General features: G+C 40.5%; 1 protein-coding gene across 1 annotated transcript in view; it reads right to left on the reverse strand.

Annotated features, from left to right (window-relative positions):
- LOC149450202 (zona pellucida-like domain-containing protein 1) overlaps positions 1-24,218 on the reverse strand; it is a 70,242-nt gene that overhangs the window by 32,694 nt on the left and 13,330 nt on the right. The window contains exons 4-5 of the mRNA XM_089692250.1: positions 6,357-6,541; positions 1,865-1,937 (exon numbers count right to left, since the gene is read on the reverse strand). Coding sequence (XP_089548376.1) covers positions 1,865-1,937; positions 6,357-6,541 — 258 coding nt within the window. The remainder of the gene's footprint in view (positions 1-1,864; positions 1,938-6,356; positions 6,542-24,218) is intronic.

A 24,218-nucleotide genomic window follows, 5' to 3' on the forward strand; every position in this document is an offset into this window, starting at 1 on the left:
TATGGTTTTCACAAATATAGAATTGGCATATAGGACAGAACCTTTTGGCCCCAATTAAGACACATACTTGCAACCACATCTATAACATCACCTGCAGAACCTCAATCCCATTGTATTGGAAAGAACAGTATTTGGTTCCTGCATGGACAGATTTTTCTACAAGACCCTGAAACCACAATATTGCCTTCATCATTCGCTTGCTGTGTTTGAGAATCTCTGCATCTCACCTCCACAGCATATCTCAACTATATCAATCTCTATGAGGTTGCAGGTCAAGTCCAATATGCCTGGGAAAGAGACTGCCAAACTCCTATCACTGATGATGATTGTCATACAACATACAGTACACGCTTACACATTCTTCTCAATTTCATGCAAAGTTAAAGAGCATAATTATTTAATTCTCACTAGATGGTACCTTTGAATCGTGGCAGTTCGTTGTGGTATTGGACAGTCATCAGGCATCACTCACCATCACTGACCCTGGATCTACATCACTGAGCAACATGAAAGACACTGGATATACCTCATGGAACTTTTTAATAAAGGACTTTTTTTATTATTTATTTTATTTACTTTTTCAACATTTTTTGTGAATTAATATTATACCTGTGTACCCCATTCTCATTCACATAGGGAGGAGGTTGAATATCTGAGACCACCCTTATTATAAGGGGGATTCTAGATTATGATAAGTATTCCCCACAGCCACATATGTTGGGACAGGGATGTGGGATGGGGTCCTTGTTTGCATCAACATGGGAACAAGCTGACTTGCTAGTGGCAACGTCACCCCTCACAAGGTACCCTCCAAGTGTTTAGAAAGAAAACAGAGTGAGGTCCCCCTCCAAATTCATACCAGACCCTATTCAGGCATGCAACCTGGCCGTATCCACCTTCTGATCCATAACAGATCAAATGCCCGGAAGATTGGAAGGATATTGTGCCATGGAGATAAACATCCACTCCCCAGACAAGACACCTTGTCCCCATGTTGAAGCAGACAAAGCCCTCTTTACCAGATCCTTGGCTTGTGGATGTGGTGGTCTATGGTGGGGACATATTAGAATCTGAGAGCCCCTCTTAAGAATAAAGGGGCCCCCAGGAATCATACCCCTCCCCACGTACATGAGTACAGTCAGAAAAAATTTGAATAATCAATTTGTCCAGCAATATATAGATAGTTCTGCCATCAATCAAGATAAGTCATACCCAGTGGTATAATAGCTCACCACCATGATGATGCTGCCCCATTGCTACTCCCAGTGAAATTATAGTCACTGGCCAGCTGCTAAATGTAAACAAATATGACCAAATATGTTCATGGCCATATTTAGTCAGAGATCTCACCCAGGATCCTAGAATTTGCCTTGGTCATTTAGTGGCGGTGGTGATGTGGCCTCTAAATTATAGACTTCTGATTTTACCAACTGAAGGTTTGCATTTATGGGTGAACTGGCCAAATCTGCCCAGCTTGTTTTGCCATCTTGGGACCAGGATGTTTTTTTGATGTTTTTTTTTTGTTTGTTTTTTGCAGTGCCTGGGTTCTGGGTTTGATTCTCATGTAGGATATTTTATAGCTCCTGTTTGTATGAGTCAGGAGGACTCATTTGCTTATTAGCTCTTCTGTATAAGCACTCTACTTCTATGTCTTCTAGCATTGGCTCACTGTGATGTTGAGGGAGAATAATTAATATTAAAGTAAAAAAAAGGAACACAACAGTTGATCAAACACAGCTATCTATGGATGATGCAATAGCAAAATGTGGGTCTGCAGTCATAAATATTAACTCATCTTTAAATATATAAATAAATACAATAGGGTATGGAATAAAGACGAATGTACCTAAATTAAATGACTTACCAAAAACAACTTAACATAGAGTGTACTGATGAAGCTACCGTTATTAGTAGTCATAGCTATATTATTCCCAGCCCTAAAAAAAAGAAATATGTTTAGCATGTAATAAACAATTAAAACTGCCTCAAAATTCAGGAAAAAAGAATTTGTATACAGCATTCACTGCTCATTCAATAGAAAAATATATACAGTATGTATGTAGGTATGTATGTACTGATTGTGTAATATTAATATGTATTGAAAGGCAGAATAATATGTGTTTTGGTGAGGAAAGGGATGTTTTTAATTTTTCCTGAGTGATACAGAAGAGGAGGAGAAGAAGAGTTGAAAAGAGCAGTCAGTACTACTTATCACCAACAAAGGGCAAAAGGCGTTTTATGACCAGAAGTGAAAGTACACTTTGGATGGAGATGTGATCACGTGGCAAAGGTTGACGTGGGAAGTCGTGGATTATTGTTTAATAGTGTGGAGTGATGATTGATTTCTAGCACAAAGGACAAATTTTGCAACATAGATATGGACTTTGTGTTTTTTTATTTTTTTCCGTTTGGATTTTTTGGTATCCTTTTATACAGAAAAGATATATATTTTTACTTTATTTACAGCTCTGCACTAAAATATGTATATAATTTTGCTGTATGCGAGAAACACATTTAGTGGGAGCCAGCTGTTTATAAAGACACTATAGGGCAGTGTAGGACCATTTCAGGACCAGGCCAATTCTGCCACTTCTTACATATATGTAAAAATCAATGTTCTTTATACTAGAAAACAACTTAGAACTCCCAAACATTATAAATATATATTTTTAGCAGAGGCCCTAGAAAAAAATGGTAGGGGTTGCAATTATTTATGTCACATGGTATATGCGCAGCAGTTTTTCAAATGTAATTGGGAAAAAAAACACTTAAATTAATTTTATTGCACACAAACTCTATATACTACCTAATTGTTGGGTAAAACATAAAAGATAATGTTACTCTGAGTAAACAGATAGCTAACATGTCATGCTTTAAAATTGCGAACACCCATGGAACAGCGCCAAACTACGGTTTACAGGTTACCAGTTTAGAGTTATATAGGAGGTCTGGAACTTAAGTTATCACACTAGCTCTGATGTTTCCTCATTTGATCAACCGTAATCACCATTTATATATGCTTTCAGGACTGATGTATGCGTTCGCATTTGGGCATTCGAGGGGACAAGGGCACTTTACTTTTTTCATTATTATTTATATTATTTTTTAAAAAATTGTACACTGTCTCCTTATTTTTTTAAATTAACTTTATTGCTATCACAAGCGATGAACAACATCCCTTATGATAGCATGGGCTGTGACAGTTCCGTTTATGGAGAGATCTGGGGTGTATTAGACCCCATATCTCTCCTCTGGTCCTGAATGCCGCTGAACAGACACAGACTGGTCTAATAGGCTGCTTTCCTGGCCACTAATGGCCAGGTAAACAAAGAGCCAAACTCAAAGTGAGAAAATCCTCGTTTCTGGGGTCACAGAGGGAGAGGAACAATGTCAGTTCCTCTCTTTCTCTGTAGTGCAGCTGTTGCTACCAGTCACAGCATTCCTGGGCTCTCTTATTGGACAAGAGTCCACCCAGGATTGTGCCTCATGCGCACCTCATGAGCCCTGCTCCAGTGCAGTCTGTCATCAGCTGCCAGTGTCATGGCAGTAGATCACATGACAGTTCTAAACAAGGAATGGTTTCCTTTCATGTCATTCATTAATTACAACTGTGTTGCTAGCTGTGATTGGTCCCAGTGACAGGGCCAATCACAGCCCATCTGTACCATGTGATCAGCTGTGGCCAATCACAGCTGACCACAACAATAACTACTGAATTAATCAGTTTCATTCAGTAAAAACGGTTATTTATACTAGTGAAAGTCACTGGTATAAGCAATCATAATGTGTACAAAAAAAAACCTGATCACTTGCCCAGAGTACTACAAAGTCACTATAGTAACAGTATTGAATTATAACAGTACTGAATATAATAGTATTGCTGTGGTCACAGGTGTAAAAAAAAAAAAATAAAACAATGTAATAAAAATTTATTTTTTTTTACATACTGTCACCAGTCAGTGTCCCTGATCACCCCCACATCAGTTATATATTGACGCTGTATTGCATTGGTGACAATATGTAAATAAATTTGTGACATTTTTCAGAAAAGTATGACAAAAAAATTACAACTTCTAAAAACTCGACATGCCTCTTACTAAATAGCTCAAACTGTCTACTTTCTGAAAAGCAGTCATTTGAGGGTATTTGTACTGTCCTGATGTTTTGGACCTCAAGAAATGAAATTGGCCTTCAGTACATCAGGATTTAGTTATTTTCCGATATACTGTATACCATAGTTTGTGAACTCTATAACTTTTCTACAGACTAAATAATAAACACTGATTTGGGTTATTTTCACCAAAGAAATGTAACAGAATACATTTTGACTTAAATGTTTGTAGAAAGACTATTTATTTGCAACATTGTATAACAGAATCTAAGAGAAACGCATTTTGTTTTCTAAATGTTCCTTCTTTTTTAGTTTATAGTGCAAAAAAAAAACAGTGTTGATTAAATACCACCAAAAGAAACTGCTATTTTTGTGAAAAAGATGATACAAATTTCATATAGGTACAGTGTTGCATGACTGTGCAATTGTCATTCAAAGTGCAACACTAAAAGCTGAAAATTGGCCTGGGGAAGAAGGGGGTAAAAGTGCCCGGTATTGAAGTGGTTAATCATACTTGGGGTCCATTTGTCAGTGTCTGCCAGTGAAAGTAATTTTAGGGTATTATTGTACATAACATAACAGCTTAAAAGACATAACCTACCTCTAATAGGTTTATCTGGATCCTCCTGCGAATAATATCTGTACACACATTCTAGATCCAGGCTGAAAATGTTGTTAAATCTGTACAATTTAAATATATCTACACAGCAGAAGCCTCATACCTATGTAAAAAATATTATTTGGTGGTTTCATCAAACTCTGTACTAGTTTGGTGCATTATAAAGAATATTGAAAATTATTAAAGGATACTGAAATATACAGTAATTCAGAATTGTGCCTTACTGTATATAGTCTCTAAAATCCTTGATGAATTTTGCAGAATTTTAAGTGAAACTTCAGGCAAACAGCTAAATGCAGGGTTAAAATACATACAGGGCTACTATTTTACTTGCAAACAGATTTTCAATTTACGACAGCCAGTCTTGGAATGTACAGCCCTGCCACAATGCAAAGAGAAGAAGTTCACTTTACTGTTCCTGGTTCAAATTTACAGCTTCCTGGATCAGTTCACTAAACAGAGCTGGTGATAAAGATTTACTGTCCAATGAACAGGCTGGAAACAGAGAGGTGACATAGATGTGTCATCTGTTTGGCCATATGCTGGAGGTGGTAAAATCAAAAAGATAACTTAATAGGTTTGCTGTTTGCCTGCAGTATCATTTAAACTACCTCTCAATACAACAAATGTCCATAAAACATTGAATGATTATGAAATCGATATACAACATTCTGTAGTATTTAGTTGGATCTAATTTTAGTGTTTTGTTAACTTCTGTTGACATTGTGATAATGAGGCAAATAGTGCGTTTTTGTTTCTAATATGATTAAACTAGACTATGTATATACTATATAAACATCCACTCTCAGACCCTATGCTGGCTTTATTGGATGGTTGTCATAAATGTAACTGATGTTATAAGTGTGACTGCATATATATGCCACTTTTGGCCAGTGCGACATCAAGTGACATGATCTTTATGTGTATAGCCATGATCATGGAAAGCATACAAATCTCATGGTTAGAGGGGGAAAAAAAATCCATAATTAATTAGAAATTTAACGTGGCAGCACAATAGCCTTCTTTGCACTCTAGTGACATTGGGATTCATTTATAAAAGATAAATGGGCTGTTCGTTTTGTAAGGCAAGTTGCACTTTGCTAGGGAAGCTTCCCTCAGAGCTTAGTGACTGTGAAGACGGTTTACTATGCAAGGCATTACCAATCCCATGCAAGTAAATAAACCTGCATTTTTGCTTGCATATGACTGGATGATGGAATTTTTAAGAGCTTCACCTCATTTACTAAGCTCTGTGTCAAATTCCCTTGCAAAGTGCAACTTCACTTGCAATGCGAACAATCTATTGGCCTTTAATCAATTACCCACATTTTCTTCAAAAATATGGTTCTCTCCCTGTTTGCATGGGCTCCCTTTGTATAATTTAGTAGTTTCCTTTCACAATCCAAGGACATACTAGTAGGCCCATTGTTTTGTTTTCCATATGCTTCCTATAAAGTGTATGTGTTTGGAAAGGAAATTGGATTGTGTTTGAAAAACAAGACCAATGAGAGTGGATCTTTGAACTATTTAAAGTGCTGCATAACGTGTTGACATTATATAATTTCTGGAAACAAAATAAGTACAGAGCAGTTTATTATTATTACTGATTTATCTTTTTCTACTTACACAACCAGTTTAGTGTTGTTCATAAGATATTCAAGAGGATAGCTACAGGAATATAAATACTTCAGTTCAGGGCTCCGGGTGATAACACCAATGGTTGGATCTTTAGATTTGATTATTCCACTGATGTTAACAAATTGGATGTTTGAAAAAATGTCAAAAACTCCTTCCCCTAAAGTATCCGTGATCTGTTTTAGTGTACAATAACAAGGAAAGGAGAAAAAATAAAACATGTTATTTCCACACAATTTTCACAGTCCATTTTATTCATTTTTTATTGATTTTGTATTTATAAAATACTCATATTTAAGTGCCTTAAAGTGATTCTAAAGTTAAAACATTTTTACATTAATAATAATGCATTCCCTGCATTAAAATAATAAAGGAAAAATGTACCACTATTTGTGCCTCCCTCCTCCCTAAACCCTTACCTGAGTCATACCTTGATCCAGTACTGTACTCAGCTGCAGCTCTTCTTTCCCCTCTTCCTATTCTCACAGAAGAGAAAGGCAACAGCGGGAGTCATTGGCCCCTGCTGCTGTCAGTCAAATCCTGTGAAGAGGGGGTGGGGCTGAGCCATGCTCTGTATGTCTATGGACTCAATCCACCTACTGCTGCAGCTTGGAACCCAGCCTTATAAATATTGGAACTAAAATGATAACCTTATCTTATCCAGGAAACATCAGTACAATATCAAGATAACAAAATAGTAGTATTTTTATCATAGACAAGACTTTTATTAATGCCTATTCACACTATGTGGGTCAATGCATAATGCTTTTTTCCAATGCGTTATCATGTAACAAGGCAGCTCATTCATTTTGCATGCCCTGGAAACACACCTTAATGCTCTAAAATGAATCTGACCAAAGATAGCCTGTAGCCTGTGTTCATCTGCAGGCTTAAACTGATTCTAAAGCATTCTATGCATTAAAGTGAAAAACCTTTTGTGCTGCAGGATCCCCCCCCCAGCTCCCCCCTTATACTTGCCTGAGCCCGATCTGATCCAGTGATGTGCACGAGAGAAGTGGCTCTCGCCACTGTCTCCCTCTTCCCTGGGCACATTGATAGTGGTGGGAGCCTTTGGCTCCCTCTGATGTCAAGCAAATGCTGTGCCGAGCCAGTGGGGTTTAAGGCCTAGCCAATGGATACAGACAGGGCGGCTCAGAAGCGAGAGCACATGGGTGCCCCCACAGAACACAAAGAAGGGAAGACAGGAGTTCCAGCAGGGGGCCCTAGAAGTGGAGGATCCAGGCTGCTCTGTGCAACACGTTTGTTATTTTAGTAAAAAAAAACAAAAAAAACAAAAAGGTTTAATGTCAATGTAAGGCTTATTTTGTCATTGGAACCTAAAACATAGGGACCACACAATCAGAAACAATTCTGATTGGTTCCTGGTCATTAGCAGAAATCCCAGTTGTTAGTGATAGCCAGGACTGAGAATCAAAAACTGGGTGAAGTGTGGGCTATGACTTCTCAAAGGGGAGGATGTTTATAAATTAATCCCTACTATAGGACAATGTACTGTGCGATGTTTATAAACATATTTCAAGCAGTAAGATGTTAAAAAACTGATGTCTGTGTGTTAAGGTGATTATATGTAAAGTAAGAGTAGAGCAAGTTCACAACCAAGGCTAGGTTTTCTTGAGCAGACCCAAGGTGTGCCACGGCACCCCCATATATTTTTGGGTGTACAAAAACACATGGTGCTGCATCATGATAGCCACATTTTGTAAAAAGGATCTGGAACTTTTCCCGCATGTACAGCAACCTATTCAAATAAATGGAATGCTGTGTCCACACAAATGCGGTATGAAAGACCCACACAAGTGTGAACCTAGCCTTAGGCAATGTGTTGGGCTAACTAGTAGAAGATATGAGACTTAAAATGAAGCTAAACTCTGATTTAATGAAAATCCTATTCAAGTATGTACTCTTAACTCAAAAACTTCCTTCTATTGTTTTCAGACTGTCAGAGAAGGCTCACAGTTTTGCGTGGGTGCAGGGCTCCTGTCGGCCCCATTCGCGGCGGGGGCGCATGCATGGTCGCACGGGTGAGGGCACGCGCGAGGGGACACGGGGGGGGGGGCGCTTGCACATGCGCGATGGCACTTTGGCGCCAGGCGGGCTATTTAAACTAAGAAGGGACTTTGCGTCAATGCCGTTTCGACTTTACCCTGTGTTCCTGTGTATCCTGCTATCTGATTTGCTACTGCTGATCCTATCTGTCATTGACCTCACTATAACTCCGCCTGCCTCAACCTCTGCTTGCCCTTTGGACTATTCTTCTGCCTGTCCATTCTGTCTGACTTACCCACTTGTTGCTGAACTGGACCGCCTGACCTTGCTTACCCTTAATCTGCCTATACCGGCTCACCCTGCCAGCATCCAGCACCTGCACATCTACCTGAGCTCCAGCCACCTAACCAACCCAGCACTTCTGCCAGTACACCATCCTCCAGCCGCTCCTCCATTCTTGATGCACATTAGTTCCACGGGAATTCCACCAGGCACTTGTGCACCTTTGTGCTCGGACGCTCCCTGTCACTTTACCAGGGCCCCTGAGCCAGAGCCACAAGGGAGGCCCTCCTCTACGTCTCAGGTTCCACCATCAGGTACATAACACAGCCTCCTCCACATCTCTAGTTTCCTAATTTTTTTTGCTATTGTGACCAGGGGCGGACTGACCATTCGTGCACTCGGGCACTGCCCGAGGGCCCAGGGTCAGTATGGGGCCCCATGAGATGCCCCTAGTACCTTTAATAGGCTTTTTTTGGGTGTGGTTTGAGTGTGGGTGAGGACACAGGGGCCCCATGATCCCCTATTGCCCGGGGGCCCCATGAGTTGTCAGTCCGCCCCTGATTGTGACCTGATTTCCTGATTTCCTGTTCTTCATGGTCCCACTCTAAGTAAGATTGTAGTTACTTTCTCTTGCTCACTTCTGAGTTGGACTAGGGACTATGGACTATGGATTTTGGACTATGGGACTTGTATTTTTCATACAAGAATGAACATGACCACAACTATCAATCACTGCTTGTTCCAAATAAATGGAAGTGAGTATGAAAAGGAGAAGTTCGCAAGCTCAAGGAGGGCATTACAAGAAGGCAGAAAAACACAGTGGGTAGCTTTACTAAATGGCAAATAGACTGTGCACTTTGCAAGTGCAGTTGCACAGATTTTTATTAGTAAATGTAATGTGGTAAAGCTTCATTTTGTCAATAATACCCAATCAGATGCAAGGAACGTTAAAAAAAGGCATTTCTGCTTGCATATGATGGAATGATGGAAATCAGCAGAGCTTTACCACATTTACTAAGCTCTGGGTAAAATTAGTGAAACTGCACTTGCAAAGTGCATAGTCGTTTTGCCTTTAGTAAATCCACCCCAATTTAATTCAATTTAACGAAAAAAGCAATATGAAAAATAGATTACAGGGCCATTAAGAATTGGACGTGTATGCATTATTTTAGGAAAATAAGGTCATCATTTAATGTCATTAAATGATGAATAATACAATTTTAATTAGTTCACAACAGCTGGTTGAAGCTATTAGAGAAATAAAATAACTTAAATTTTAGCGCACACATGTTAGCAAACCATATTTTGTACATTTACATTCCATTAAGGCAGCCCTTCAACAAAAACTGGATCTGCACCTTTTTTTAACATAGAGCACAAGAGCATATTGTATGTGAGTCGTGGGGCACTGACATGTTGGACCATCAACATCACCTATACTGTGCATTGGATGCAATTCTAAATAAATGGAACCACAGTGCTCCACACAGAGTGACATTCTTAAACTCGCAGACTGAATAAAATTCCTAGGAAAAAAGTAATTCAGAGAATATTTGTGTGCCTGTTAAAGACTAGTCTTATCATGCTAATTTTATGTGGGTGCAATTAGAATATGAAAACATCTCATAAATAATTGTTTAGAGATAATCACTTCCTCCCATTCTAAACTTTAAGGGTCCATGCTCACTGGCTTAAAAATATGCCAGTGCTATTGGCAGAAAAAATGCTGTTTTTAAGTGGTTTTTTTTGTACTAGCGTTTAGGGGCATTAAGGAGCTTTTAGTAGCGCTTAGGAGCGTTTAGCGGTTTTTTTTCTGCCAGAAAACTGCTCTCAAAAACACAAAACAGAAGGTTTTTTCTGCCTCTAAATGCTGAGCCTAAAATATGCTTCTGAATGACCTAAAGTGCATGAACACATAAGGGTTGATTTACTAAAGGCAAATAGGCTGTGCACTGCAAGTGCAGTATCTTTATATCCAGGGTTAAGCTCTGAAATGAAGTGAAGCTTTGCTGATTTCATTCATCCAAACAAAAATGCATTTTTTTTTATTTTCCTGCAGTTTCAGTTGCTCTAGATCTGAGGGGAGCATGCAAGGAAAATAAAAAAAAACAGCATTTTTGCTTGCATGATTGGATGAAAGAAATCAGCAAAGCTCCACCTCATTTCAGAGCTTCACCTTGGATATAAAGCAACTGCACTTGCAGTGCACAGTATATTTACCTTTAGTAAATCAACCCCATAGGAGTACATTAGTTGCTTCTACAGGCATAACTCTAGGAGCAGCTTTTTTAAGCAAGTGTGCATGGACCCTAAAAAATACAAGAAGAAATTTCAGCTTTTCACAATCATGGGTGATCAACTGCTTAAACTATTGATGAAAAATCTCTTGTGTAGCTACTCTCTTTAAAACTAATGTGATGCAAGCATTGCAATCAGTTATAGCAATGGTCTCCAAACTGTGGCCCGGGGGCCAGATGCGGCCCTTTGCTTGCTTTTATCCAGCTCTCGAGGTATTATTCCTCCCACTGCAAGCCACAGCATGGCATAGCTTCTCCCACTGACATTGACAATGGGGCACCATTCCTCTTATTGACACCAATGATGGGGCACGATTCCTCCTATTAACACCAAAGATGGGGCACGATTCTTCCTATTGACATAAATGATGGGGTACTATTCCTCCTACTGAAACCAACAATGGGGCACTATTCCTTTCATTGATACTAATGATGGGGCACTATTTCCCCCATTGATATCAACGATAGGGCGCTATTTCTCCCATTAATACCAATGATGGGGCATTATTCCTCCCATTGATACTAATGATGGGTTACTATTTCTCCCATTGACACCAATGATGGGGCACAATTTCTCCAATTGACACCAACGATGGGGCACTATTTCTCCACTGACACCAATGATGGGCACTTTTCCTCCCATTGATACCAATGATGGGGCACTATTAATCCCATTGATACTATTGATGGGACACTATTTATTCCATTAATACTAATGATGGGGCACTATTGCTTCTATTGATACTAATGATGGTGCAGTTTTCCTCCCATTTATACTAACAATGGGGCACTATTCCTCCCATTGACACCAATGATAGGGCACTATTCCTCTTATTGACAACAATGATGGGGCACTATTCCTTCTATTAACAAAAATGATGGGGCACTATTTCTCCTATTGAAACCAAAGATTGGGCACTATTCCTCCCCCTAATACCAATGATGGGGTATTGTTTACCCCCACTGATGCCAGGACATTTTCTTCTCCCACTGGCCATAGTCTGGTCCCCCTAAAGTTTGAAGGACAGTAAACCAGCACTTTGTTTAGAAAGTTTGGAGACCCCTGGGCTATAGAGATGACAGAATTGGTTAGAAAAATTAGATGAGTTGTCAAACTAGTGAATTGCAATTGTTATCAGTCACTGGAATATACAGTTTTTTTCAGTTTACAGAATTGATTTGGATCAAACTTATCTCCATGCAAATATACAGGTGATTGCAAAACTGATCACAATGTAATCATCACTATTCAATCATGCCCTGTCCTTTTTGGAGGCCCCTTTAATTCTCATCATCAAAGGTTCTTCATCTTAGCTAATTATGTAGGTTACTATGAAACATTTTATAAGTCAGTGCTGATCTTTTCAGATAAATTGTACACCTGAAGTATCATTTTTAGCACAACAAATAGAATTATACATAGAGCATAAAAACAGCTTAGTCAAAAGGATGGAGAAATGCATGTCACAAATACTGTAAGAGAGCAAATAAAATCTTTACTGGCCACAACAAGATCATAAATTTTTATACCCAAGTTTCCTTGCAATGTAGACTATAAAAACATGTCTGTTTTGTCAAAACATGGAGAATTTTATGAACCTGGAAAGCACCCTGGTGAATTTTTTACTCTTTTGAAACTACAGTACAAATAATTGTAAGATACTGTGCTAATATGAAACAATTATTGGCAATGTCCACATTGACTGATCTCACAAATCTCTTATTGCCCAAGAGGAAATAACTAGCTGTTAGTAAACTGGACAAAAAGAGGATTTTTCAATGCATATACTGTATATCTGAATATACGCATACAAATTTCATAGCATGCAGAGAATACTACAATTGATTAACCATTAGTGTACAGGGGCATTTTTTTTTTGTTTCACACACATATTAAATAAACCTTTAATTTTTTGCTGGAATTTACCTTAAATGCTAGGTTCACCTTTAAGAAAAAAATAAATAAATGCATGGATTTTTGCAGGGAAAGAAATGCATATTGATTACTTTTTCCTATATTTCTTGCATTGCACATGTGATCAGTGGATTGCAGGTGCAATATCAGGCACGTCCTCCAGCTTTCGGCATGTACAGTACCTCCTTATGGGCTTTCAGTTAGTTTATTTATTTTATTAGTTTATTAATTTACAAAACTCTGTGAATGAATGACATGGCTATGCGTCTCCTTGTCCTATCACTAAACACACACACAAATATCATAAGAAACATATATATTCTGTATATACTTGTGTATTTAACCTCCCTTGTTCACTATTAATTGATCAACTAAAGCGTAGAGGCTATTCACTTAGAAAGCATATGCAAAACTAGCGTCTGGCATTTTTTTGCTGGCTGATAGCTAAAAAGAGTGGGAAATTTGAGAGGAGAGTGAAAAAGTTTTACTTTTGACTGCTGGTGATTGCTGGTGCTTGTAGTTGTTTTATTTTCTTCTTTAGGTCTTGCTAAAAGCTTTTACTTTTTTAAATCACTTTTTCTGTCACTTTTTAAATAGCATTTTGTTTTCTTCCTTTCCTTGTCTTCCTTCAGTCTGCTAATTAAGGGGAGGGGTTAATTGGGCACAAGTGATACAGGTCCTATAAAACTTGCTATAGAGCTCACTCTGAGCTTGCTAATTTTTGAGCTTGCCTGTATTTTGCTTGCTGGACCTTTGACTAACCTCCGGTTCACATATATGCGGCCATGCGGGCCGTGTTTTGCACAGGAGCGAGAGCCCATTATTTGAATGGACTCCCGTTCCCCTGACATGCAGAGAAGACGTCCCTGCACTTCTTTGGAAAACGCAGCCCACATAGGAACCTGGGTTCCCCGTATGATTGCGTTTTCCAGTGCGGGCGTAGTGCCATTAGAAGTAATGGCACCCACCCGCGAGTCCCCAATTCTCTGTGCGGGTGGTGAGGCTGCACGGATTTTCATGGAGATCCACAGCGTCACCACCCGCACAGATGTGAACCTAGGGTAAGTGGACATTTGATAAGTGGAGTTAAAAAACCGGAGTGGAAAACAGGAGATTATAACAGAGTCTAACAGGAGTCTACCAACTTGTAAGTGACAACTGATATGTCCTATTAATATTGTAACTGGAATATTGTGTACTAGCAGGGTGCAGCACACAGTGTTATGTGCAGTACACAGTGTGCCGCATGTATGCAGCAATGGGGCAACAGCTCCAGGATGGATACCTCTGCAACAGATGTGAGCGGGTTGCCCTTATGCAACTCACATTAGAGATGGAGGAGCAAGATGCAACACTGGGCAGAACCGACAACCTTGAAAGGAGTCTTCGGCTCTCTGAGCAGGCAGCTAATGGGATTGATGTGGAGGGCGGAGGGGCTAATTTATTTATTTTTTTATTACAGGTAGTTATATAGCGCTGTCAATTTACTAAGCGCTTTACATATATATTGTACATTCACATAAGTCCCTTACACTCAAGGGGCTTACAGTCTAAGGTCCCTAACTTACAATCATACATACACATACTAGGGCCAATTTAGACAGGAGCCAATTCACCTACCAGCATGTCTTTGAAGTGTGCGAGGAAACCAGAGTACCTGGAGGAAACCCATGCAAGCATAGGGAGAACATGCAAACTCCTGGCGGGTGGTGCCGTGGTTGGGATATGAACCAACAACCCTAATACTGCCAGGCAGAAGTGCTAACCATTTCTAATCTAATCACGATTATCAGGTAGGAAGATGGGTTACTGTAATGAGAGGGAGTGGTAGGGGCTCACAGAAAAGGAAGGCCAGCCCTGGGTTTGTGCACCCAAACAGATTTGCAAGTTAGCTGAAGATGTGGGGGTGGCAAGCTCAGAGGTGGCAGCCCTGGATGTCACTGCTATCCCTAACAACCAGGAGGGCAGACCATCAGGAAGGGGTGGTGAGAGTAGTGCAGGAAGGCCTAGGCAGCTGGTGGTAGTAGGGGATTCTATAATCAGAAGAACTGCTAGAATAATTTGTCACCAGGATTGCCTCAACCAAATGGTTTGCTGCCTCCCTGGTGCCGGGGTTTGACAAGTGGTGGACTGGGTTGATAAATTACTAGGAGGGTGCTGGGCATGACCCAGCTGTCTTGGTCCATGTTGGAACCAATGACAGAATACATAAAAGGTGGAGGCTTAACCTCCTTGGCGGTATGATTCCTTCTGATTTTTTGTGCTGAAAGCGGTACCATTTTTTCGCATGGAAATAGTTTTTTATTGTAGGCTGTAATTTTTAGGAAAATTTCCCCACAAATCATTATCACTCAATTCTGCAAGTGGTTCTGATTTATTATCACTGTTCTCTAGCTGGTCTAAAACCGCTTTTGACGTAAAGGGACGCTTTTTGGACGCCATGGACTTTTCTAAGTTTCCAGGCAGAAAGAACAGACAAAATGCAGGCAGGGCACAGGACAAAGCACTAGGGACAATATGTATGTGAAATGGGATGAAACAGCAATGTTTTACTATTTAAAATTGAAAAAAAAAAAATGAAATTTTTTAAATTTTTTAAATTTCCCGCTTCCGGCGGCGCCGGTACGTCCCGACGTCACGGGGACCGGAACACAGAAGCCGGATGCCGGCATCGGCCGGAGGAGATGGCCGGGGACGCTGCAGGGGACACATCGTGGGAACGAAGGACAAGGTAAGTGCTGCAGGGACCCCCAGAGTAGCGCCGCATGGTAAGCCCGAGTGAAGCTCGGGGTTACCGCTTGTGGTATAGAAATTTTACCCCGAGCTACACTCGGGAAAACCGCCAGGGAGGTTAAGAATCAATTTAAAGAACTAGGCTGCAAGTTGAAGGGCAGGACCTCCAAGGTGATATTCTGTGAAATATTACCTGTGCCAAGCGCAACTCAGGAAAGACAGGGGGAGATTAGAGAACTGCATGGCTGGAGACCCGGTGTAAGAAGTATTTGGGTTTCTAGAGCACTGGGCTGACTTTTCATTGCGGTGCAACCTATATGCTAGAGGTGGTTTGCAACTAAATGGAAGGGGGTCTGCTGCGCTGGGGGAGAAGTGTATAGGGGTCTGAGGTGGAAGCTTTGGTGCAGGAAGAGAACTATGATTTAATTTGTGTTGCTGAATCTTGGCTTCATTCTTCACATGACTGGGACAATAATATTCCTGGCTATGTTCTCTTTTGGAGAGGCAGGGTAAATAGAAAAGGTGGTGGTTTCTGTCTCTATGTGAGAAGTGATCTCAGAACGAGTGTGAAAGAGGACCTAGTTGATGGAGAGTGTGATGAGGCTGAAGCATTATGGGTACATAACATGATTTTATTTATTGTTAGCTGTAAACAGCAAGCACATATGGGAAAAATAAAAACGCTCAATTTTGAGAGCTAATTTTCCAAGATTGAGAGCTACTCTCCAAGACTTAGACTAGGAGGAAATATTGGCATCGATGAACATAACACAGAAATGGGAGTTCTTCAAAAAGACTGTATGTGAACACACTGAAAAATATATTCCCATGGGCAACAAGTTTAAAAGGCTAAAAATCAAACCTATGTGGCTTACGGTCAAAGTTAAAAAACAACTATAGATAGTAAGAAAAGAGCTTTTATTAAATATAAAAATGAAGGAACGCTGTCATCATTTATTCATTACAAAGAATATAACAGAATATTCAAAAAGGAATAAAATGAATGGCAGATTGCAAAAGATAGCAAGACCAACCCCCAAAAATTCTTCAAATATGTTAATAGTAAAAAGTCCGGTCCGAGCATGTAGGCCCTTTACAAAATAATCTAGAGTGGGTGACTGGGGACAAAGAGAAGGCAGCTCTGTGTATACAAAAAAGCATGGGGGAGCTCTTGTCCATAATGGGCATGGTATTAACACAGTTCCAGATGATCCACATTGGCTCACAATTGATATGATCCAAAAATATTTAGACAGAATACAGTAAGGGTGAATAAAGCACCTGGACCGGATGGCATACACCCACGGGTCCTTAAAGAATTGAGCTCTGTCATTTCAAAGCCATTGTTTCTAATTTTTAGGGACTCTTTAATGACTGGCATAGTACCACTGGATTGGAGTAAGGCCAATGTGGTGCCAATATTTAAAAAGGAGTCAAAATCTTTACCAAGTAAATATAGACCTGTTAGTTATCTTCAATAGTTGGGAAGATACTGGAGAGTTTAATAAAAGACCACATAGATGAGTTCTTGCTGGAAAAAAATATTTTAAGCAACAGACAGCATGGATTCATGAAATACAGTAGTTGTCAAACAAATCTGATTTCTTTTTATGAGGAGATGAGCAAAACCTTGGAGAGAGGGGTGGCAGTGGACGTGGTATACTTGGATTTTGCAAAAACGTTTGACACAGTTCCCCACACATGGCTAATATGTAAGGTAAAGTCTATGGGCTTGGAAAAATCCGTATGTAAATGGATAGAAAACTGGCTAAAAGATCGTATTCGAAGAGTAGTGGTTAACTAATCATACTCTGAATGGTCTGGGGTTGTCAGTGGAGTAACCCAAGGTTCAGTGTTGGGACCCTTTCTTTTTAATATATTTATAAATGATATAGGGTCTGGGATTAAAAATCCCATTTCAGTCTTTGCAGATGACACCAAGTTGTGCAGTGGAATAACGTCCTTACAGGATGTCTTCAATTTACAAGCCGACCTCAATGCACTGTTTAATTGGGCAACTATGAGGCAAATGAGGTTTAATGTTGATAAATGTAAGGTTATGCACTTGGGGGCTAAGAATATGCATGCATCATACCAGGGGCTGACTGACCATTTGGAAACTCGGGCACTGCCCTAGGGCCCGGGGTCAGTAGGGGGCCCCTGAGATGCCCCTGGTACCTTTTCCTAGGCTTTTTTGAGTTTGGACACAGGAGCCCCATGATCCCCTATTGCCTGGGGGCCCCATGAGTTGTCAGTCCGCCCCTGCATCATACATACTAGGGGGAGGTCAATGGTGGAGTAGGATCTGGGAGTTCTGGTAGATCACAAGCTTAATAATGGCATGCAATGCCAAGCTGCGGTTTCTAAAGTGAGCAAAATCCTCTCTTGTATTAAAAGAGGTATATACTTCAGAGAGAGAGATAAAGAAACTGGAGACAGTACAGAGAAGGGCAACCAAACTGATAAGAGGCAAGGATAAGCTCAGCTATGAGGAAAGATTAGAGGAAGTGAATTTAGTCTCTCTTGAGAACAGGAGATTAAGGGGGGATATGATCAACATGTATAAATACATCAGTGGTTCATATAGTGAACTCGGTGTAGAGTTATTCACCCTGAGGTCATCACAGAGGACAAGGGGGCACTCTTTACGTCTGGAGGAAAATACATTTATTCTCCAAACACGGAAAGGTTTCTTCACAGTGAGAGCTGTGAAAATGTGGAATAGACTCCATCAAGAGTTGGTTCTGGCCAGCTCAGTGGATTGCTTTAAAAAAGGCCTGGATTCTTTCTTAGTTACTAACATTTATAGGTAAAGTTGATCCAGGGAATATCCATATGCCTCTCGGGGGATCAGGAAGGAATTTTTTTCCCTGCAGGAGCAAATTGCATCATGCTTTGCTGGACTTTTTTTGGCCTTCCTCTGGATCAACTGTAGGTATAGGATTATAACTTACTTTTTTTTTAACCACTTGAGCTCCTGAGGATTTACCCCCTTAATGACCAGGTCTCTTTTTGCTACTCGGCGTGGCACTAATTCAACTGATAATTGCGCGGTCATGCAATGCTGCACCCAAACGAAATTTACGTCCTTTTTTTCACACAAATAGAGCTTTCTTTTGGTGTAATTTGATCACCTGTGCGCTTTTTATTTTTCACGCTATAAATAAAAAAAGGCCAAAAATTTTGAAGAAAAACAATATTTTTTACTTTCAGCTATAAAAAATATATAGTAAACTCAAAGTTGGTTATAAATTTAGGCCAAAATGTATTCTGCTACATGTTTTTGGTAAATTAAATCCCAATAAGTGTATATTGATTGCTTTTTGTGGAAGTTATAGCGTCTACAATCTATGGTATAAATACTGCAATTTACGCCATTTTTCTGCTATACAGCACTGCGCTAGTTTAACGGACAATTGCGCGGTTATGCAATACGATATATAGATGAAATTTACATCCTTTTTTTCCCCACAAATTGAGCTTTCTTTCGGTGGTATTTGATCGCCTGTGCGGTTTTTATTTTTTGCGCTATAAAAAAAAAGGCTGACAATTTTGAGGAAAAAAAAACAATATTTTGGACGTTTTGCTATAAAACATGTCCAGTAAAAAAAAAATGCAAATATCAAATTTAGTCATAAATTTCTGCCAAAATGCATTCTGCAACATGTCTTTGCTAAAAAAAAAACCAATACGTGTAAATTAATTGGTTTATGTGAAAGTTATAGCATTTACAAATGGCGGGAAAGATACTGGGATTTGTAATTTTTATTTATACTAATAATGGCACTGATCAGCGACATATGGCGGCAATCAGCAACATATGGCGGCGACCAGCGACTTATGGCGGGACTGCGGGACTGCGGCGGACATTTTTACACTGGGGGGGAACTGACTTGGGGTCACTGACATCCCCAGTGACACCAATACAGTGATCAGTGAAAAAAAAACACTGAAACTGTACTAATGTCACTGGGGAGGAAGGGGTTAACATTTTTAGAATTTGCTGTGTAAGGGGAGTGTTTTACTAGGGGCCGGGGGTGTGTACTGGATGGGGGGAGGGAGGGGGGAGCTGATCGAGGGAGAGAAACTCTTCTCTCCCTCTGCAGCTTGTCGGCGAACTGTCACAGAGCAGGGCTGTGTGTAAACAATGCAGCCCTGCTCTGTGTCAGTGATTACCGCTCATCGCGGGAAAACGGCCGGTAAAAACCGGCCGTTACCCGGTGGTGGAGACCCACTGCTGACACCCGCGGGACAGGTAGGGCGGGCGCGCGCCTCGCACGCGCACCCTACCTGTTTTGAAGGCAGCCGTTTTAAAACGTGCTTTTGCCTACGAGCGCCGCCCTGCCGCCGTTTATATGCGGTGGCTGGGCAGCAAGTGGTTAATGGTTGAACTGGATGGAATTTTGTCTTTTTTTAGTTACTATGTAACTATGTAAGACATATCAAAGCTGTGTCTATACTGAATATCCAGCTATTTGCAGGAATAATGAAGAAACAAGATTTTCTTACATAATATGAATATGGATCAAGGTGAACACAGCATCACCTTATTTCCTAGAATGTTGCTTGCAAAGTGAACATTCACTTTGCTAAGTGAACTGCCTTTATTTCTTTAAGATAACCATTAATGTGAATTTCACTAGGAATTGGACGAAATTCTTTCAGTGGGTGTCCCAGTTGCCCACCTCCCTGACCACATCCTTCAAATAAAAATTTGAAGCAGTGGGATGGAAAATGTTTGGCAGAACAGTGGCTGCTTAGGTATTCAGACAACTGGGGGGGGGGTGACTGTCAGAATACAATAATTCCTTTGTCCTTCAGTATAACATATGTGATATATGTGTATATTATATATATATATATATATATATATATATATATATATATATATGTGTGTGTGTGTGTGTGTGTGTGTATTTATATAGACATTGCATATACACATTGTATTGTGCATATATAGCAAGTCCCAGTGTTTACAAATGTGGCCATGAGGAAGGACAATAGAACATACAAAGTAAAATCCATTTCTTTAAATGATTAAATTGAGATTGATGTATAATATATTTATACTGACATTAAAGGAAACATGTACTAAGTGAAATATGTAGGCTATCATTGCTGAACTTTCCTTGTTTGCCCTGCTGTCATAATTATCTAATGACTTAAATAGCGACTAGAAACAAGCATGCAGTTAAGGAATTCTAACTTCACTCTGCCTTTTCTTGTTGCTTGTTCTGTGTCTGTGACTTAGAGAGTACTGAAGACAAGGGCAAGGGGCAACCAGCATTTTCAGGAGGCCAGTAAAAGCAACCTGCATGTTTCTTTCAGTATAGGTATCTTTTTAAGCAGGGGCGGACTGACAACTCATGGGGCCCCCGGGCAATAGGGGATCATGGGGCCCCTGTGTCCTTGCCCAAACTCAAAAAAGCCTATGAAAAAGGTACCAGGGGCATCTCATGGGGCCCCCTACTGACCCCGGGCCCTCGGGCAGTGCCGGAGTTTACAAATGGTCAGTCCGCCCCTGGTTTTAAGTAAAGAAATAACTCGCATTAGTGGAAAAAAAAATATATTGAAACTCTTTTGTTGAAAGCCCAGATCTTTGTATGTCACTTTTCTTCAACATTTACAAATCAATCAGAAGCTCAGTCATACAAGCAGAATACCATTAAACTGTGACCTGGTAAGACACCCCTCAAAGATCTCCTTGCAAAGCATTGCCTTAAGGAAAATATGTATTTAGAAATGCTGCTTTGTATACTTTACGCCTCAAAAATTAATTGATCCAGCTATAAAAAATCATTTTGATTTTGATGACGGCTGAATCCTAATGATTTGTATATACAAATGCATTTAATTCCATCATACTTATTCCATATATAAAAACAAAATTTGGGTACTATAAATCAACATTTATAAACTTTATGTCTACAGATAATAGACAATCTTCTGTGATATAGTGGGGTATATTTACAAAAACTGGTTCACTCAGAATCTGGTGCAGCTGTGCATGGTAGCCAATCAGCTTCTAACCTCAGCTTGTTCAATTAGGCTTTGGCAATACAACCTGGAAGCTGATTGGTTTCTATGCTAAAGTGCACTAATTATGCACTCTCCAGCTTTAGTAAATAAACCCCAATGTGTTTTGTTGATCAGCTATCTAAACAGAAGTCCTACTATAAACACTATGGGGTTTATTTACTAAACCTGGTTCACTCAGAATCTGGTGCAGCTGTGCATGGTAGCCAATCAGCTTCTAACCTCAGCTTGTTCAATTAAGCTCAGGGACGGACTGACCATTCAAGCACTCGGGCACTGCCCGAGGGCCCAGGGTCAGTAGGGGGCCCCATGAAGTGCCCCAGGTACCTTTTTATAGGCTTTTTTGGGTGTGCTTTGAGTGTGGGCAAGAACACAGGGGCCTCATGATCCCCTATTGCCCCGGGGCCCTATGAGTTGTCAGTCCACCCCTGATTAAGCTTTATCAATTAAACCTGGTAGCTGATTGGTTTCTATGCAGAGCTGCATGAAATTCTGATTGAACCAGCTTTAGTAAATAAACCCTTATAAGTCTCACGCTAGTTGCTAAGGGGAGATAACTTACATCTACTATAATAAATGAACATTTAAGCTGGCCTACTGGGTCAATGCATCACTAGTTGACATTGTGTAATAACTTGGTAACATGCTTAGTTTTAAGGTTCCTCTTCCACTTTTTTGGGGAGTTTGGGTGGGTGAACTTCCTGCTTGGTGAAGAAGAAGATCTTAATTCAAAAGATGTTGACAGAGCTGAATACAGAGGCATCTAAAGGTTAGCAATTCTCTGTGCAGCACTTCAGACAGATTTGAGCTGTGTGGCACAAGTACATCAGTGCACTGAATAGGGGGGATCCAATACAAGAAATATGAACAGGATTATATACTATAAGTAAAACAATGGAGGATATTTTAAACGCCTCCCACCCGCCACATAAGGAAATGACAGACGCAAGACGGTTCTCTCGTTCTGGAAAGACATCATATGACCTCCTCCCACTCTAACCTAGCATGCACGGCTCCGGGGGCACGCAGTGTGGTGATCTGTGGTGCTCTGTGTCCCCCAGAGCAGACAAATAGGGAAATGCCGATTATCTGTATTTCTTTCCTCACAAGCTGTCACGCTGACAGCTCGTGAGGAGGGGAGAACCGGTAATCAGCATTCCTCAGAGGGGACATGTACACTGATCATCAGGGCACTGATGATCAGTGTAGCCCCAGCAGTGCCACCTGTCAGTGTCCATCAATGCCAGCTGTCAGTGCTCATCAATGCCACCTGCCAGAGCCCATCAGTGCCACATCAATGCCACACATCAGTGCCTACCAGTGCACATCAATGCCACATATCAGTGCCCTTCTGAGCTGCCTTTCAGTGTCACCTATTAATGCCAGTCAGTGCCACCTATCAATGCCAATCAGTGCCACCTATCTGCGCTGCCAATCAGTGCCACCTATCAGTGTCAGTCAGTGCCGCCTATCAGCGCGCATCAGTGCAGCCTATCAGTGCCCGTCAGTGCTGCCTATCAGTGTCGCCTAACAGTGCCAGTCAGTGCCACCTAACAGTTCCAGTCAGTGTTGCCTATCAGTGCCAGTCAGTGCTGCCTATCAGTGCCAGTCAGTGCTACCTATCAGTGCCATATATGAGTGCTGCCTTTCAGTGCCACCTACCAGTGCCTCCTCATCAGTGCCCATCAGTGCCACCTGTCAGTGCCCATCAGTGCAGCCTATCAGTGCCCATCACTGCAACCTCATTAGCGCACATCAGTGAGGAAAAAAATCACTTATATACAAAATTGTATAACAAAAACTAAGAAAAAACTTTTTTTTTCATAATTTTCAGTTGTTTTTGGTTTGTTTAGCAAAAAATTAAAAATCCCAGAGGTCATTAAATACCACCAAAAGAAAGCTATATCTTTCTAAAAATAATGATAAAAATTTCATATGGGTACAGTGTTGCATGACCACGCAATTGTCATTCAAAGTGTGACAGCGCTGAAAGCTGAAAATTGGCCTGGGCAGGAAGGGGGTATAAGTGCCCAGTAGCAAGTGGTTAATGACCAGTATTCACCTAGAGGCAAAATCCGACATGCTACACTTGAGGATCCAATTACTGATCAAAGATTCCCATGTTTTTATCCCCTGGTGCTTTTTCTCCTGGGATGCATAGTGGAATTGTACAACCCAAGTATTCTTTTGACTTCTCCGGTTGCCTTTTTCACAGCTGCTGATGAAACAGGTAAGCTGATTCAAAAAGGTTGCAACAGTCTTTTTAATTTTCTATCTAGTTTGTTTTAGCACACAATTGTTCTTTTTGGTTTTCAGCATGTGCTTGGCTGAGAACCTTTCACTGAAGAGTGTGGCAGGAAGCTGGTTCGGAGCTGTCCCTGGGCATTGTGAGTTGGACCTTGCCTAGAGTTCCAAAGGTGCCTGTGCTTTGAGGGTTTGATGCCAACCTTTGCTACATGGACTGTGGTTGCTCTTACAGAGTCTCAGATTAGTTGACTGTCCCTCTGCCTCTAGCAATATTAAAGCAGAACTTCACCTAAAATGTATGGAAAATTTCCCCTTTTCCTCCTCCTTTTGCCCTCC

Source organism: Staurois parvus, unplaced genomic scaffold (genome assembly GCF_062004578.1).
Source record: "Staurois parvus isolate SC_StPar_1 unplaced genomic scaffold, SC_StPar_1.0 ptg000580l, whole genome shotgun sequence".
NCBI classification, from domain to species: Eukaryota; Metazoa; Chordata; class Amphibia; order Anura; family Ranidae; genus Staurois; species Staurois parvus.